This window comes from Phyllopteryx taeniolatus, chromosome 6 (assembly GCF_024500385.1).
Source record: "Phyllopteryx taeniolatus isolate TA_2022b chromosome 6, UOR_Ptae_1.2, whole genome shotgun sequence".
NCBI classification, from domain to species: Eukaryota; Metazoa; Chordata; class Actinopteri; order Syngnathiformes; family Syngnathidae; genus Phyllopteryx; species Phyllopteryx taeniolatus.
Genome location: NC_084507.1, coordinates 1557896 through 1573370, shown reverse-complemented (window position 1 = coordinate 1573370; position 15475 = coordinate 1557896). Strand labels below are relative to the sequence as shown.

Below are 15475 nucleotides of genomic sequence, written 5' to 3'. Positions count from 1 at the left end.
CTTAAACCTAGATCAAGGTCCAACAGTCAGAACAAATGTATAGTGCTTGCTTAAAGACATCGCGTGGGGAGCAAGAGAACAGCCAGCCATCTCCTCGGCTTCCTTCTCCTTCTGTCTCTTTGTTTATGTCATGTAAAAAGCTTTCTGTGGGGGGGGGAAAAAAAAAAAAGTCTGATTCCTTACTTGTTCTACAAAAAGAGTAATTTTCAACACTTAATTCTGACCTGAAAATATTCAATAGTCGTTTCTCTTGACACTGGTAAGACAATTGAGAGCAAAAAAATCCATCCCTTGAACAATGCCGTGGAACTCAGCCAAAACGTACTGCTGTATATTTGGATGTGATGATTTCAAAGTTATAGTCACCAAAAGGCAAGTACTACAATTGTTTTATTAATCAAACTGTGAATAAAAAGGTATAAACAATGTAGATAATTAGAACCATCAAATCTGTCAGATGTGAAAAGTCAAAAGGCATTATTAAAACGTATAGACTATTGGAACCACTAAATCCCTCAATTAGGAAATAAGAAACTGTAGATGGACTGATTACTGGAACCGTTATATCCCTCAGCTGGTTGTTTACGAGTTCTTCTGCGGTACTTTCATGGTCACCTGGCAACACAGAAAAACTAGGTTTAATTACGATTTTACAATATGTATTCATATTCATGTAGCTTATTTAAGGATTTTAACATAACGTACAATGTTTTAACCTTGGACATCTGGCTTTTATAGCGTTAACGCATTTCATATATCGCTCAATGTACACAACTAATAGGTCAAACAAACAATGGTAATATGGCAAGCTTCATATTAAAGCCAATAAAATGGCAAAGAGATTAAGTCACTAACCATTTTACAAGAACTGTATCACTGTTCAACTCGAAATGATGAACAGATTTGGGGATTTTCTATACAAATCAGAATTTGTCCATGGGAGATGGAAATTCACACCAGTCATATTAATTAAATAGTTACCGTTTTGACTTCTGTGTAGTTGTCCAGGCCATACTCTCCCAACTCTCTGCCATTTCCTGAAGCCTTGTATCCTCCAAACGGAGCCTGGGCCCCAAACACGTCATAACAGTTAATCCTGCAGGGGGTGTGGGAAGACAGAATTAAAGAGAAATGAAATGCTGTTTTAAACATTACGACCTATGACGGAGTGTAGATGAGCCAGTTAGATATTTACATGAGCAAAGTTTATATTCTAAATATATTAGTACACACACGTAAACTTGGTGTTGGTTTCTTCAAATCTTCCAACATTAGCCAATTACTGACTGATGCATTAATTACACCAATGAGATATGAAAGAACTTTTGGCTGACCAAATTTGTGGTTAGAGTTCATCATTCAAGTGGACAGCTTGAATGCCTCAGCCCTGAGCACCCAGGTTGAGTATTGAAATCACAGACAGTTTTCTCCTACCAGACAGTGCCAGCGCGGAGTGCATTGGCGATATAGTTGGCCTTATCAATGTCCTTGGTGAACACGGCAGCAGCCAGACCATATTTAGAATCATTGGCTCTCTCAACCACCTCCTCAAGTGTCTTGAACTTTAAGATCTGCATAACTGGACCAAAGATCTGCAATAACAAAAGCAAGGCTAACCCTAACCTTTCAATTGCAGTGGTTAATCATTGACAGTGTGTTGCTGAACAGTATTTCTTATCATGTGTGTGTGGATTAAATTATAGGGGGACATGAAAAAAAAATGTTGAAAGCTAACACCATCCAATTTCAGTCATAAAAATGAGACAAGTCAGATGAAGAACACCAAAACAGTATTGGTTAGGGGAGAAATTCAGCTCTGATAGCCAAGTGTACCTCCTCTCTGGCAATGGTCATGTTGTCCTGAACATCTCCAAACACAGTAGGTTGGATGAAGTATCCCTTGTCAGCAGCCGCGCCGCCTCCACACATCAGTTTGGCTCCCTCTCTTTTGCCACTGCTGATGTAACCCAAAATCTTGTTGAACTGCTCCTCATCCACCTGCATGTCACAGGGGGCACAATATTTACGTGTGTGCCACACTTTTGCGATATGTTCGGGTTGCAAAAAGAGTTGTAGGGCATGTATTATGGAAAATAATAGTATTTTTTTATTTCATTGCTTGTATCCAAATAGGTGAATCTCTTGGTGTGCCTAGCGACCCATCAAGTGTGAAATCAAACAAGTAGATCCTTAACCTGCCTATTTCTTTAAAATAATTGTTAAAGTTTTGAACAAGCCCTTCTGACCTACCACTCCACAGTTACATTACAGTGGGGCAATTTCAAACTTTATGTACTGTAACTGCCCTCACACCCAGCTCGGCTGGGCGAAGATCCAGTCGCTCACTTGATGCATGTCTCCTTTAAAGCTAAACACTGGAGGTGCATGAACTGTAAGGCATGCAAGTCCCAAACGGTTCTCTGTACTCTCCCTCATTTATTATTTATTTCATTTATTAGAGTCATTATAATCCTTCAAGGCAAATGGAAAGGGATATTTACCTGACACCCCCTCCTGTGTAAAACTTGAATGAGAACATCAGTTAAAAACTAGTGTAAAAATGTTAATAATTGCAAAGGTAATTTCCTGCGCAGGAACTTTACCCCAGATTTAGGAACCTTTGCAGAAACTTGGCGTGATTTTATTGATGCTAGAGGAAATGAGGTGTACTCCATTGTGAATTGTTACTATCTGCCTTGTGGCTTAAATGGCATAATTATTTTGGCTAGTGTAACGAATATCGCAGACTCCAAAAAAGACAGAACTCCAAACCAGCCGTCAGTAATACAGTCACGCCTCATCCTTCCTTCTAAAGACAAAGAGGTAACTCAAGACCCCCACAAGACAGAAGGTGTGGACTAATTTAATTAGCAATAGCTTAATAAGTCGGATCTGCAAAGCCGCAAACTGGTGGATCAAAGAGAATTAGTCCCGTTTGAAGGGTCCATTATCGACAACAAGATGACCCCTGTGGAGACAAAGTGTATAGGCCTCTTTATACTCCCGTAAGGCAAATTACGCGCGGGACAGCCGCAGTGACGTCAGCGCGCCTGCCGCCCGCGCGAGTATAAAGAAGGCTTTACAGTGAGGCAACAGCACCCACTAGAGGGGAATCTTGGACTGACAAACTGTTGACGCAGAGCTTAAGCGCATGTTTCGTTGTGTTTTCCTATATGAGAACGGGATTTTATTGTTGATGTCTGTTAAGCTGTGCTAATTGTTCCTTTACATTCCCTTCTCTGTTTTATTAACAAATATGCGGAAGAATAGTCTTAGATTGACAATAAAGATAAATTCAAATTACACAATAAGTCATGTTTCGATTCAAATCAACGACAACTCACAACAAAGTTATTTTCCGTACCTTAAGACTAAGTAAAAATTATGAGCCAAGCGTGAGGTACGTCACCGAACGATTTTTGTAATGACCAAAGTGGAACCCCGGTTTTGGCCGTAAGGCAAAACCACTGGCTCCCAAACAGAGCCATGGCGGTGGGACTCTCCTCGCCACCCAGGCCTCGGCACAATTTGTCCCCAAAAAACCCAAAAAATTAAACCTGAAAAAATAGGTTTGACTGTGCTCTTTGTGTTTCTTGAATTAAAGATTAGAACCTCTAATGCCGGAGAACTACCCTAATGACCAGAGGTGAGTAGAGTAGCTAAATATTGTACTCAAGTAAGAGTGCTGTTACTTTAGAATAATATGACTCAAGTAAAAAGTAGTCATCCAAATATTTACTTGAGTAAGAAAGTACTCAATGAAAAAACTACTCAAGTAAAGAGTAACTTGGGAGTAACATGATTATTATTATTATTATTTTTAATAGGAGGCAGTTCAGTCTCTGTGCAGCCCTGTACCAAATATTTTTGGGGGATTAACACGTAGGCCCACTATGCTACTGTATTTTAATGTGGGTCACTATGGTGGTACTTGGAGAGCTTTTTTTCCTTTAGGCAGAACTTGATGTATTAAAAAAAAAAAAAAAAAAAAAAAAGTGGCTAAATGTAACCACTGCATTTCTGTTGCGCATATGACAAGGTAGTGTTGTGAGTATATTACCTGGGGTCCCTGCTCAGTGTTTAAATCAAAGGGGTTGCCCACCACTCGTCTCTTAGCTCTCTCCGCACTACGTTCCACAAACTCGTCGTAGACATCTGCTTGGACGTACGTCCGGGAGCCGGCACAACAACACTGGCCTTGGTTGAAAAACAAGGCAAAGTGTGCCTGCTCCACAGCATCCTCCACTGAACAATAAAAAGACAAAAAGGCTATTAGCTTTCAAGAGAGAAACTAAGTAAACAATACAAAAACAAAATAAAATCTTCACACGTTCACACTGCAGGCAGGGCATGATGCCCAATTCGGATTTTCACCTTACAAAAACTAATGCAACTTGCACTGTGGGCGGACATGCGCACAACTGCGAGGGTGCACCTTTACCGAAGTCAATGCCGCCCCTCGCCTACGTCTCGTCATGACGGAAATCGGAAGTGACCTGCAGTGTGAACATAGCCTAAAACTAGAAGAACAAGGTATGAGGTCCTCTCAGGTCTGGATAGTATTTTCTTTTTTTTTTTTTTTTTAATCTCTCAGACATGTTTCCAGTCACGTGTATCTTACATACTGCTGATTTAGTACTATAGTGGCTCCAACTACCCTAGACAAATTCCGTGTATTTTAACATAGTTAGCCATTAAAGATGGCTCTGATTGTGATATCATCACACATCTAATTATGTGAATGTTGAATGTTGTTTGTGCGCGGTCAAAGCAATATTGCACTTGGATGGCTTTTGCTTGAAGCTTATATAAAGTTGATATTGTAAGTTTTTATTTTAAAAAAAAATGGAATACAATGCAACGCACAATGGTATTTAAAAAAAAAAAAAAAAAAAAGACATACTTTTTGCATCAGACATGATGATATTAGGACTTTTTCCTCCAAGCTCCAGAGTGACCTTTTTCAGGTTACTGTTGCCTGAAGCCTGCTGGATTAGATGACCAACCTGATGGAAACAAACGTGCATAAATATACAGTATTATGGTGGGCGAAATCTCTACTTGCATGAATAGCATTATAAATCTGTAATTTTGGCCTGACAACATGAAATAAATACGGTTTGGAAAAAGACATGTCAAGGTTCATGCACTTATTTGAACAAGCTGAACAACTTTAGTCATATTCAGTGTACACTCTTGGAGAAATTATTCCAGGAAGTTTTGTTCATTTTGCAATACGTCTTATTTTGGAACAACCAATACGGATCGTTCATCGAAAAAGCAGAGTGAGAGGTACGAGTCAATTTCATTAAGTATACGAGAACATTTCAAAACTCATTACTAGTTTTATTATAAGTTTTAATCTCTTCTTTGACTTGTTTTACAACAGACAAATTATTTTTATTTCATTTGTACCAAACCTACTGCAGTTTGTTTAATATTTTTTGCCTCTTGATGAGACAACATTCACGTCGAGAGCAAATTAAAGTGGGCTGACATCAGGATGTCAAATTACATTATTTATAGCTGCTCTTTGTGCTGGGCGTAAGAAAATGTATGTACCGATAAATGCAACTGTACTAATGAAAAATGATCAAACAGCTCACAAAACTTTATTTTTTTTTAGCAAGAAAAATTAAAAGAAGGAAATTTTACTGGGCTCATTAAGAATGATTGGAAACTAAGGCCGGCTTGTTCCTACCTCTGTCGATCCTGTGAAGGCCACTTTGTCAACATCCATGTGTCTTGCAATGGCAGCTCCAGCTGAAGGCCCCATGCCAGGCAAAATGTTCACCACACCTTCGGGAAACCCCACCTGTAAATAAAATGTTATTCTTCTGGAACATAAGCCAACTAATGATCGACTGAATGGGATCTTCAGTATGCAATCTTGATTTGTATTCAATTTTATTTATATAGTGCCAAATCACAACAGAGGGTGTATCAGTCCACTTTACAGATAAAGCTGGTCTAATATACCACACTCCTCACTCATTAAAAGGCCAACTTAACCCCACATGAGCAAGCACTAGGCAACGGAGGCAAGGAAAACTCCCTCTTTGGAAGGAACCTGAAGCAGACCCAAGACTCAATGTGGGCTGGCCGTCTGCCAAGAGGTTGGGATAGAGAGTAGAAAAGTTTAGTGCGTTTAAGCTTTGTTTATTGATTGCACACAACCTTGAGTAAGTAAATAAAAATGTTCAGGAAAAAAAATTCATGGTTACAGACGTACACATTTTTTCTTAGTCACTGAAAATTCTGAAATTACCATATTTTCACGACCATAAGGCGCCTTATAATGCGGCGCGCCTTGTGTGTGCACCGAGTTCCAAAATCTATAAATGTTGTTGTTTGATGAGCGCTCCGCTTGACTGACTTGGAGCATTTCCTGCCGACACGCTGCTTATACAGAGTAAAAGCGGACGTGGCTGAGGACAGCATGCGGACGTAAAGGGGGAAGGGTGCGCGTGAAGGAGGACGCTAAAGGCACGCCCCCAGTAGGTATATAGCGCCGGTCAAGCCAGCCTCCACTCGTAAAGTAGCAGTCAAGCCAGCCGCCCCTAATTGTCTTCATAATAGGCATTACGATAAGTCGCCAACTCGTGGCGAAAGCCACCTTCAAAATAAAAGCTTCCCAATAATACGGACGTCAATGCTCTTCGGTTAAGGAATGCAACCAGCAAGGTTAATTTGAATCTTGAGATGCATTAAAAAATGCATGTATGTGTTAAATACAGAAATAGACCCCGTAACTGAGGCTGCGCCTTTTAATGCGGTGCAGCCTTATGGTCGTGAAAATATGGTACAATATTTAATTTAATCCCAAAATTACATAATTATGGTGAAACGCATCCAGTCATTAGCCTCAGTATGTTATGCATTACAGCTTTTTGAGTGTTTCATCAAAGAATAATGTCCTTATAACATAATGGTTAACAATAAAACAAGTGACTAATCGATTACCCTCCCCATCAAAGCACTCAAAGATGCTTTACAATTGCACACATTATTCATTCACTCCACAGCCACACCCTAATGGTGATAAGCACAGCTGCCCTGGGGCAGTCTGACGGAAGTATGGCTGCCATTCTGCGTCTGTCACATTCATTCATGGGCAACGTGGTTTAAGTCTCTTGAACAGGGACACGACGACGAAACCTTTAACACATTTCTATAAAAAGATAAGTAGGTAAGAAACCTGACAACAAGAAATAAATATGGTTTGGGAAAAAACATGTCAAGGTTCATGTACTGATTTGAGCAAGCTGACCAACTTTCAGTCATAAATCAGAAGTAAATGTTCATAATGATTAATTTCATTATTTTAAACAAAGAAGGACAAGCTATGCGTATTGTATAATGTCAGTGTTTTGCATCGCAGTGGTTTTAACTCTGCAAGATGAACAGCACATCAAAGTACCTCTTTTGTCAGGCTGGCTACGTAGAGAGCGGAAAGCGGCGTCTGCTCAGCGACTTTCATCACCACCGTGTTACCGGTTGCAAGAGCGGGGCCAAGTTTCCATGCCTGCATCAAGAGAGGAAAGTTCCACTGCAGGGGGAAAAGAAAGAGCAAACAGAACTTTACCACTTTGCATGCCCTCTCAATGGTTTGATCTCATACAGCAAATATTCGGACTCAGCCTTAAAACAAAGCCTTTACAGTCTAGCTTTAAAAAACTACATTTTCACGTGGCGCACTGCAATATTTCTGCACATGCTGCTATCTTTATTCTTTGGGTGGGTTCCCAAATTCTCAAGTTTGGAAATGCATATCAGGTTTCCACACCTGACAGCTTAAGGACATTTTAAGTAGATGACCATTCCGTGGCAAAAGTAGCAGATGGGCAGAAAGAAAATGTTGGTGCCAATTTATTGAGTCAAATATGTAAACAAAGAAGTGAGGTAAACATGAATAAAACAGGTTATAGTTCTCAAACGGAGTGCTTTACAATACTGCCATAGGAGTAAGTCATGCCTTTATTCTCTGTAGTAAAGTGTAGTGTACTAAAACACAGAAAGTCTAAAATGGAGCACACTAACAATGTAGATTAAGGCCATTGCAAAAACAATTTAAATCAAGACTAGTGAAACATGATTTGGCTACATCATGCACTGCTACTGAATTTTGACTACGTTGTTCGATAAGATTGTATTCCCATGATTGCACTGCAAATATTCTGACTCCGCTTGAAAAATAAAGCATTTACATTTAAAATTAAGATAGACTACATTTTCATATGGTGCACCGAAAACATATCGGCACATGCTGTTATTTTATTCTCGAGGTGGGTTACCAAATTCTCTGGTTTGGGATCACAAATCGGGCTTCCACCCCTCACAGTGGAAGAACATTTGGAGTAAATAAACATCTGGCAGCAAATAGTGGCAGATGGGGAGAAAGAAAATGTACTATTATCAAGGTGACAGGCCAAAAAGGTCTAATTCTCAAAAGAGTGCAATAAAATATGGTATAAGGATGAGTCATGACTTTATCTTGTGTGGTGGAGTGCAGTGCACTTTGGCACAGTGAGCCAGAGTTACTAAGATCCCAAATAGCAGGTGCTAAATTAAACTAACAGATTGCACACGCTGTTTGTGGGTGTGTCCTCCTTGATTCGCTAAGATAGCAACGCATTAGGCAACAATTTGGCAGAGCACCGCAAGCGCAACTTGAAGTGATCAGTAAAAGTTGCAAACATGTATATTACAGAGTTACAGAAATCTATCACTCCCAAAAAATTGGGGGGAAGCCAGCAACCGCATAAAAACCAGGTTTTATTTAAATCGTCCCGAGTGCATTGGAATTGGATGCATCTGCCCCGCCGGCATAACATTGCATTTAAAACCTGGGACAGCACACGTGAAAAACTGCTCTGGGAGAGGCCAGCACCAATTGCTACAGCGCGCACAAAAATGACCCAGACGCAAGACAGACAAATTTGCTCTTTCACAATTGTACTAAGTCAGGCTACTGCAATAAAGTCTTGTATTCCGATACCACCGCATCCTGTCTTTTACGATCACTGGGCTTTATCTCGTCGACTGAAACACGACCGGATACACTCGTTACCACGGCCACGACAACAACAATCCATCGCGTAGTGTGTATTATAAGAACAAAATGGGGGGAAAAAACATGTGCTGGTGGTCACCGGTGCTCGGGAGAGGACTTTAATTCGAGGCTTTCTTGAGGTATGTTCTTTTAATACGATACAGCTCGAAAGCAGGCAACAAAACGTAATGTAGCCGAGCAAGCTAGTCCTAGCACTAACGGTTGTACCGGCGTTCCGTCGAATCATGCTCTAAAGTTTCGGTGTGTGTGAAGTAATTTAATTACAGTAAGTTAGCAGCCATTATTTCTGTCATGTTGTAATGTTGGTTTGACCTGTCTGATTAGAATACATGACCTGACAAGATATTTTATATACGCAGTACACAAGTATATACAGAAAATGAAGTCATTTAAATAGACACATTGCTCCAGCTTGTGATCGTAATGGTGCTCGGTTATCTTTTTTTTTTTTTTTTTTTTTTTTTTAAACTCGCTGATCAGCCCCAAAAATCCTGATCGTGTCAAGCCTAATTTTGCCTAAGCTTCTTCCTCACCACAATAATGACTGCAGAGGTGGGTAGCAACTCGCTACGGTTACTCCGTTACATTTTGCATAAATTGTACTTGTCAAAGTAGTTTTAATACTGCATACTTTTTACTTTTACTCGAGTATTTGTGTTAAGAAGAAACGGTACTTTTACTCCGTTACAATGATCTAAACGCCACTCGCTACTTTTATTTATCAATTATGGCTTATTTATCAACTATTTCGTTGACTTCCGCATTGGGCGCTGTTTGCTCCAATCCATTTAAGCGCTAGTGACGTTAAGTCTAGTTCACCAATCAAACGACACAATAAAGTCACATGAACGTCTTCTATTGGGCTTCCCGGGCATAGGTATTAAAACTAGATAAGCCAGCACGGCTAATTGACGTGCCTACGTGGCGACCATGTTGAGAAGGTCGTCGTTACCATTTACGGCAACGGCGTGCGGCTTGTGTTTACATTCAGACGAAGAAAAACAACAGCTTTCGTGTATTGTAGTATTTCCCAAACGTGGCTATTTCAGCCCACTCCTAACTTGAGAAAACACCTTGCAGTAAAATTGCAGATGTTTTGTTGTGGTTTTGGGTATGCTGATTAGCCCACATTAGCCCTATTTTATGACACGTAAGTGTAAAACATACATCTCTTGGGGTACATGCGAATCTCGCTCACACTGTATACATACACACACACACACACACACACACATACATACACACCGCAATATCAGACTTTACACATTTTGTTATTTTCATTTTCTTGATGTTCATGCTCTGATTAAAAAAAAGTTATTCACAATTTACTCAGTACTTGAGTAGTTTTTTCACCGTGTACTTTTTACTAACCCTGACTCAAGTAATTTTTTTGGAGGATTACGTTTTACTTTTACTTGAGTACAATATGTGGTTACTCGACCCACCTCTGAACCACTGTCATCGTTTCACACAGCGGTGCTAGGTTGTACCTGTCTTTCAGACACAGTACTGAATGACAAAAACAGCAGCTGCAATTTGTCTCACGTTTGGTAAATCACATTGCCTGTGCTAAAGTCATTTTGCAGATTCGGGTAGAACGCGCAAAAATAATTGTGTGGTAATTTCTCTCATTTGGCAGACACAATCCTGGCTGGGTGCTTCCGGTTAGTAGATTAGATTACACATCTGTTTGCATGGGCAATAAAGTTTGCGTAAGAGGGTTTCAGGATCATAATTCAGTATTATATCACACACACTACTGAAAGGCTCTCATACACATTCATTTTAGTTTGTATTTTTTGTTGTTATAAATTGGAATTGAATTAATTTGTTTCATTCTTGCGAACTTTGAAATCCTTCAGCGCTTACCGGTATGATTTGTCCACAGACTCCAATGGGTTCATGTCTGGTGTAGCAGAAATAATCTCCATCAATGGGGATGGTCTTTCCCTCCCATTTGTCAGCCCAGCCTGCATAGTACCTGAGAACATCACAACCGTTTCAAACAAGTGCAGAGATCTAAAATTCATTACTTGCCTATGTGCTCCTCCTTTAGCCGTCCGTCTTTATGGTGGTGGTGGAGGGGCTTTTGTGTCCCCAAGATCCTACGACCTAAATTGTCAGGGAGTGCGGGGGGGGGGGGGGGGGGTGTAAACGCATAGCTCAGAACCCCCTAGATGTTCATAAAAATATTGGACCAGGTTCTGCCCCGCACGGATGAAAGTCATTGAACCTCCCCCCTCGCCATGCCTGGAGGTGGAGCTCTAAGGCAAGCGGCTGGTGGCCGGGCCTGCACCCATTGGGCACAGCTCAAAATGGGCAACACGGGTGCCCCTTCCAATGGGCTCACTTGCCTGGGAGGGGCCAAGTGAGTCGGCTGAGCTGGAAAGTGGCAGCCGAAGGCGGCGACCTTGGAGGTCCGATCCCAGACTATAGAAGGTGGCTCTAAGAATTTAGAATGCCACCCCTTTGGCAGGGAAAGGGTCTGAGCTGTTGTGAGGATGAGCGGTTCCAGCTAGATAAAGTCGGACTCACCTCAACATACAGCTTGGGCTCCAGAACTAGTCCTTTTGAGAGGGATTGGACTCTCTTCCGCTCTGGAGTTGACTGGAAGGAACTGCCAACCCCATCGGAATGCAAGTCATGCTTTGGTATTGGCCTTTTGTGCTAGTTACAGACTGTCCTTAACAAACACCATGTTTGAGCCTAAAGGTCTCCTGTCCAGCCTTATTGTGATAAGACAAGACATGTGGCAACGTAATACCAAACCAGGGCTGCACATTTGATACCTGAGACATTTGACCACATTGGGCAGATCCACTGTGTAGGAAACAGCATACGGCTTCCCGTTGTCAAGGGTCTCCAGTTCCTATGGAAACATTACCACAATAGCAACAAAGCCAAATATGTGCAGTGGTTTAGGATCCACAATAACCTGCTTTTACAACACTGTATGCATGTGTTTAAAAATTTAATTAATCTGTGCTTGTACAACAAGTTTATTACATGGTATAACCATCTTTTTCAATGTGCATGTGCCAACAAAGACTGTTGACTTAATAAAAAAATAATTTGGGAGGTGGCGCAGATCTTTATAGTCACACAACACAAATACATGGTGTGATGAAAGCAGAACAGACTCGTAATCAGGTTTGGTGGATTTAGCTGCTTTCCATTACAACTCACCGCAAGGTAGGCAGAATCCCTCTCAATTGCATCTGCCAACCGGCTGAGAAGTAGGCCTCGTTGGGAGGCATCCATCCGTCTCCATGGCGAGCCCAACTGGAAGGCATTGCGTGCTGCTTTCACTGCCTTGTCAACATCCACCTGGAAATATAAAACAACATCATTTGTAAGTGTCATTATTAAAATCACCGGAAAGGTAATTGGGTTACAACAACACACAACTTTCAAATACCATATGAAGAGCTCTTTTCCAAAACGCTATACAGTGGGCCCCCATATTTGCAGTTACAGCATTCCCAATTCACCAATTTGCGGATTGTAACTTCCCCCACCCCCCCAAAAAAAAGTCTGAAAATCATTTTTTATTTTCTTGGCAAAATACCATCTTCAGTATGGTATTTAGTGTATTGTAGAGTTTCTTTAGTTGAGAAAATGAACAGTTAATGTCAATGCTCAACCACATTTGTTGTGTGCTGAGGAAAACTGGAATCTGCAGTACTGTAACTATCTGACAGGCAATAAAGTTTTTTCAATCTTGTCGGTGAAAAAACACGTCGTCGGTGTGGGACTATTTTGCGGTGTCTCAGACAAACAACACGTAAGTTGTTTGCAGTCTTTGCACAACTGAGGGGGGTAACGTTATCAAAATGCTTCAAAACACAACAAATTTGATCGGGCACCTGAAGAATGTACACGAGGAGCATGCCGCGTTCAAGCAACGTGGGAGAAAAAAAAAGTCAAACGGACAAACTCTGGACACCTGTCCATACAGCCGGGCAGTGAGAAAGTTAGCGTAAGCATGCCATTAAAGTTTTTATGGAAGTATTTAATTGCAATAAAGTAATTTAATGACATTAAGTTAGCACCCATTATTTCTGTCATGTTGTAATGGTGATTTGACCTAAATTTATGTCAGTGGCCAATCCTTGAATGCCCCCCCTAGAGGTCATTGATGTTTTAACTTTTGTCTAAAATGCTAGAGAATAATTTGAGCTGGGACGCCCGCAACCCTTGTGAGGATAAGATGTACTGAAAATGGATGGATCCGGTATACAGTACACAAGTATATACAATAAATGAACAAGTCATGTAAATGGACACATTGCTCCATCTCGTGATCGGATCAGTTATTGTTTTTTTTTTTTTTTTTAAACTTGCTGATTGGCCCCAAAAATCAAGGTGGGCAAGGTTGTACAGCACTGATTAAGGTTAAACCACCGTCCCCCACTTTGCCCATTGCATCCAGGGAGCAGCATGGGCTAACCTGGCCCTCCTCACCAGTTTGTCCAGACTCTAAGACAAAAAAAAGGGGCTGGACAGAAATAGAAACAACTGGGAAAAGAAGCCACAATTCAGGATGACTGTAGTACTGCAGGGTTGTATTATGAAGTGAACTTGTTGAATCACAGTGTAGTGTAGTATGCCCGTTGACAATTTTTTTCCCCCCCAAATGAAAACACTTTCACTTTTTTTGCCAGTACTGTATATAGAATTGAATTGTTTAAAGCTGTTCTTCATCGTGAATCCTATGTGATGACGTGCAGACCACAATCTTTGGAAACATGAGCAGAGGTACCAGCTTTACTAAGTTCCTTTGCAGCTTGGTTTTCATTTATTTTATTGTAGAGTTAGTCTGGGTATCAGCTTGTTTGTGGAATTGAGACCTGCAACCAAAGTGCAAGTCACGTTAGTTTGTGTATTTTCCAACATCTTTGTGATTTCCAGCCATGATATAAATCCTCACCAGTATAGTTGTTTGTAGTGGTATGTAAACATGTAAATGCAAAAAGGCGAGGTTAATTACTTATACCGTTTGTGTCAAGTACTTATTGGAGAGCAGGGGGTGTCAAACTCATTTTTGTTGCGGCCACATTGTCGTTCCGGTTTCTCTCAGAGGGCCGTTATCACTGAGACCATGTAAATATTGAATCGCCTCATCATATTACATACGTACATCCAACAAATTGATGGAGAGCTAGTCGTGAAATCAGCAGTCAAGGATAATAGTTTGTTCAACTATTGTTCAAGTTACTGGATTTGTTAACAAAAAGTTTGCAATATCTCTACGTTATTATTTATGAAATATGACCATTTAAAATTTTACCACAGATTTTTCCACGAATCCTGAAAGTTGTCGCACATGATTTGCCATCGCCGGCGTCACGAAACGATGCGGTGTGCCCGATATGGCCCCTGCGCCTCGAGTTTGACACCGGCGTTGTCGAGCATATTATATTCATTGACTCGTGTGTAATGTCACATCAGTCTGCGCTAGCGTGTTATTCCGGCGGCACCCTCATGCATTGTCCTTATTGGCTGGGCCCACCTGTGGGTCGAGAAACAGCCCTGGATACTGTTACATCTCAGCTCCTTCTTTTCCAGTTTGGGTGCATGCTCGGCGCTCACCTGGCTGAATGGAAAGCATTGTGTTCGCTTACCTCATTGGCCTCGGCAACATGACAGATGATCTCCCCTGTTGCTGGGTTTATAGTGGGGAAGGTTTTCCCACTTGCTGCATCCTGCCACTGGTTGTTGATGAACAGCTACAGGAATCAAACGGAATAATTAGGAATACGCTGTACCGCAGTGTGAATGAATTCAACTTTGAAAACTGGTAAAAAAAAAAATTAAAAAAAATAAATAAATAAATACATAAATAAAGGGTGAATTTTAATGGCATTTCAGTCAGCTTTTGTATAGCTTGGCGCAACGCCACCGGGTCCCTTGAAAAGAAAATTCCCATTTTGGACTTTGTTGACTCTATCGCTCTCGGACTACGTCAGTAGTGATTTGCAGAGGCTTCTGCTTTCTCGTTACGAGTGATTTACTAGCTGTTCCTCACGGTCAAGTTTCTCACGGAGGGTTGCCTTATCTCCTTACCTTACACGAGTAGCGCTGCGGTCCCAAATCTTAGTGGACAGGAACTAAGTGTACCTTATTAAAGTGGACCTCGGGTTGGGTGCTAGGTGCGGGTATAGCCGCGGCGGAGTATTGGCACGCCGACACAACCTTCACCCGTGGAACGGTCCGAGAAATCACCGCGCGGAGCATTTCGGAATCGTTTCCCCACCACAGCGAATTTTCACTGCGTTCAGTAAGCAGGGTTATGTAAGGCTATTCAAATGCTATTTTTTAATCCCACCCATTCTACGTCATCGTTTCCTGAGTGCTGACTCGCCAATACAGATGATTTATTTTACTGCGGTCAAGCCAGCC

The 15475-nt window shown here is 41.2% G+C and overlaps 1 protein-coding gene across 2 annotated transcripts; it reads right to left on the bottom strand.

The window, feature by feature from the left end:
• Positions 1-372: 372 nt before the first annotated feature.
• Positions 373-15475, bottom strand: LOC133479626 (aldehyde dehydrogenase, mitochondrial-like). 2 transcript variants are annotated; one of them, XM_061776835.1, is made up of 13 exons: positions 15194-15475; positions 14698-14802; positions 12260-12400; positions 11863-11942; positions 10943-11054; positions 7421-7549; positions 5702-5815; positions 4904-5006; positions 4061-4245; positions 1834-1998; positions 1435-1592; positions 982-1096; positions 373-615 (listed from the first exon to the last, which is right to left on the bottom strand). In XM_061776835.1, exons 1-13 carry the CDS (start codon positions 15308-15310, stop codon positions 583-585), a joined length of 1557 nt encoding a protein of 518 aa, XP_061632819.1. In that variant the 5' UTR covers positions 15311-15475; the 3' UTR covers positions 373-582. The 2 variants fall into 2 exon arrangements, with proteins under 2 accessions (XP_061632819.1, XP_061632821.1); XM_061776837.1 differs by lacking the exon at positions 15194-15475 and adding an exon at positions 15140-15158.

Excerpts from the sequence above, each read along its gene's own strand:
- LOC133479626 (XM_061776835.1), bottom strand. The coding sequence starts at position 15,310 with ATGCTCCGCGCGGTGATTTCTCGGACCGTTCCACGGGTGAAGGTTGTG. Across the intron at positions 5,816-7,420 it reads TAGCCAGCCTGACAAAAGAG|GTGGGGTTTCCCGAAGGTGT; the intron begins GTACTTTGATGT and ends TTTTATTTACAG. Across the intron at positions 1,999-4,060 it reads ACACTGAGCAGGGACCCCAG|GTGGATGAGGAGCAGTTCAA; the intron begins GTAATATACTCA and ends TGTGACATGCAG.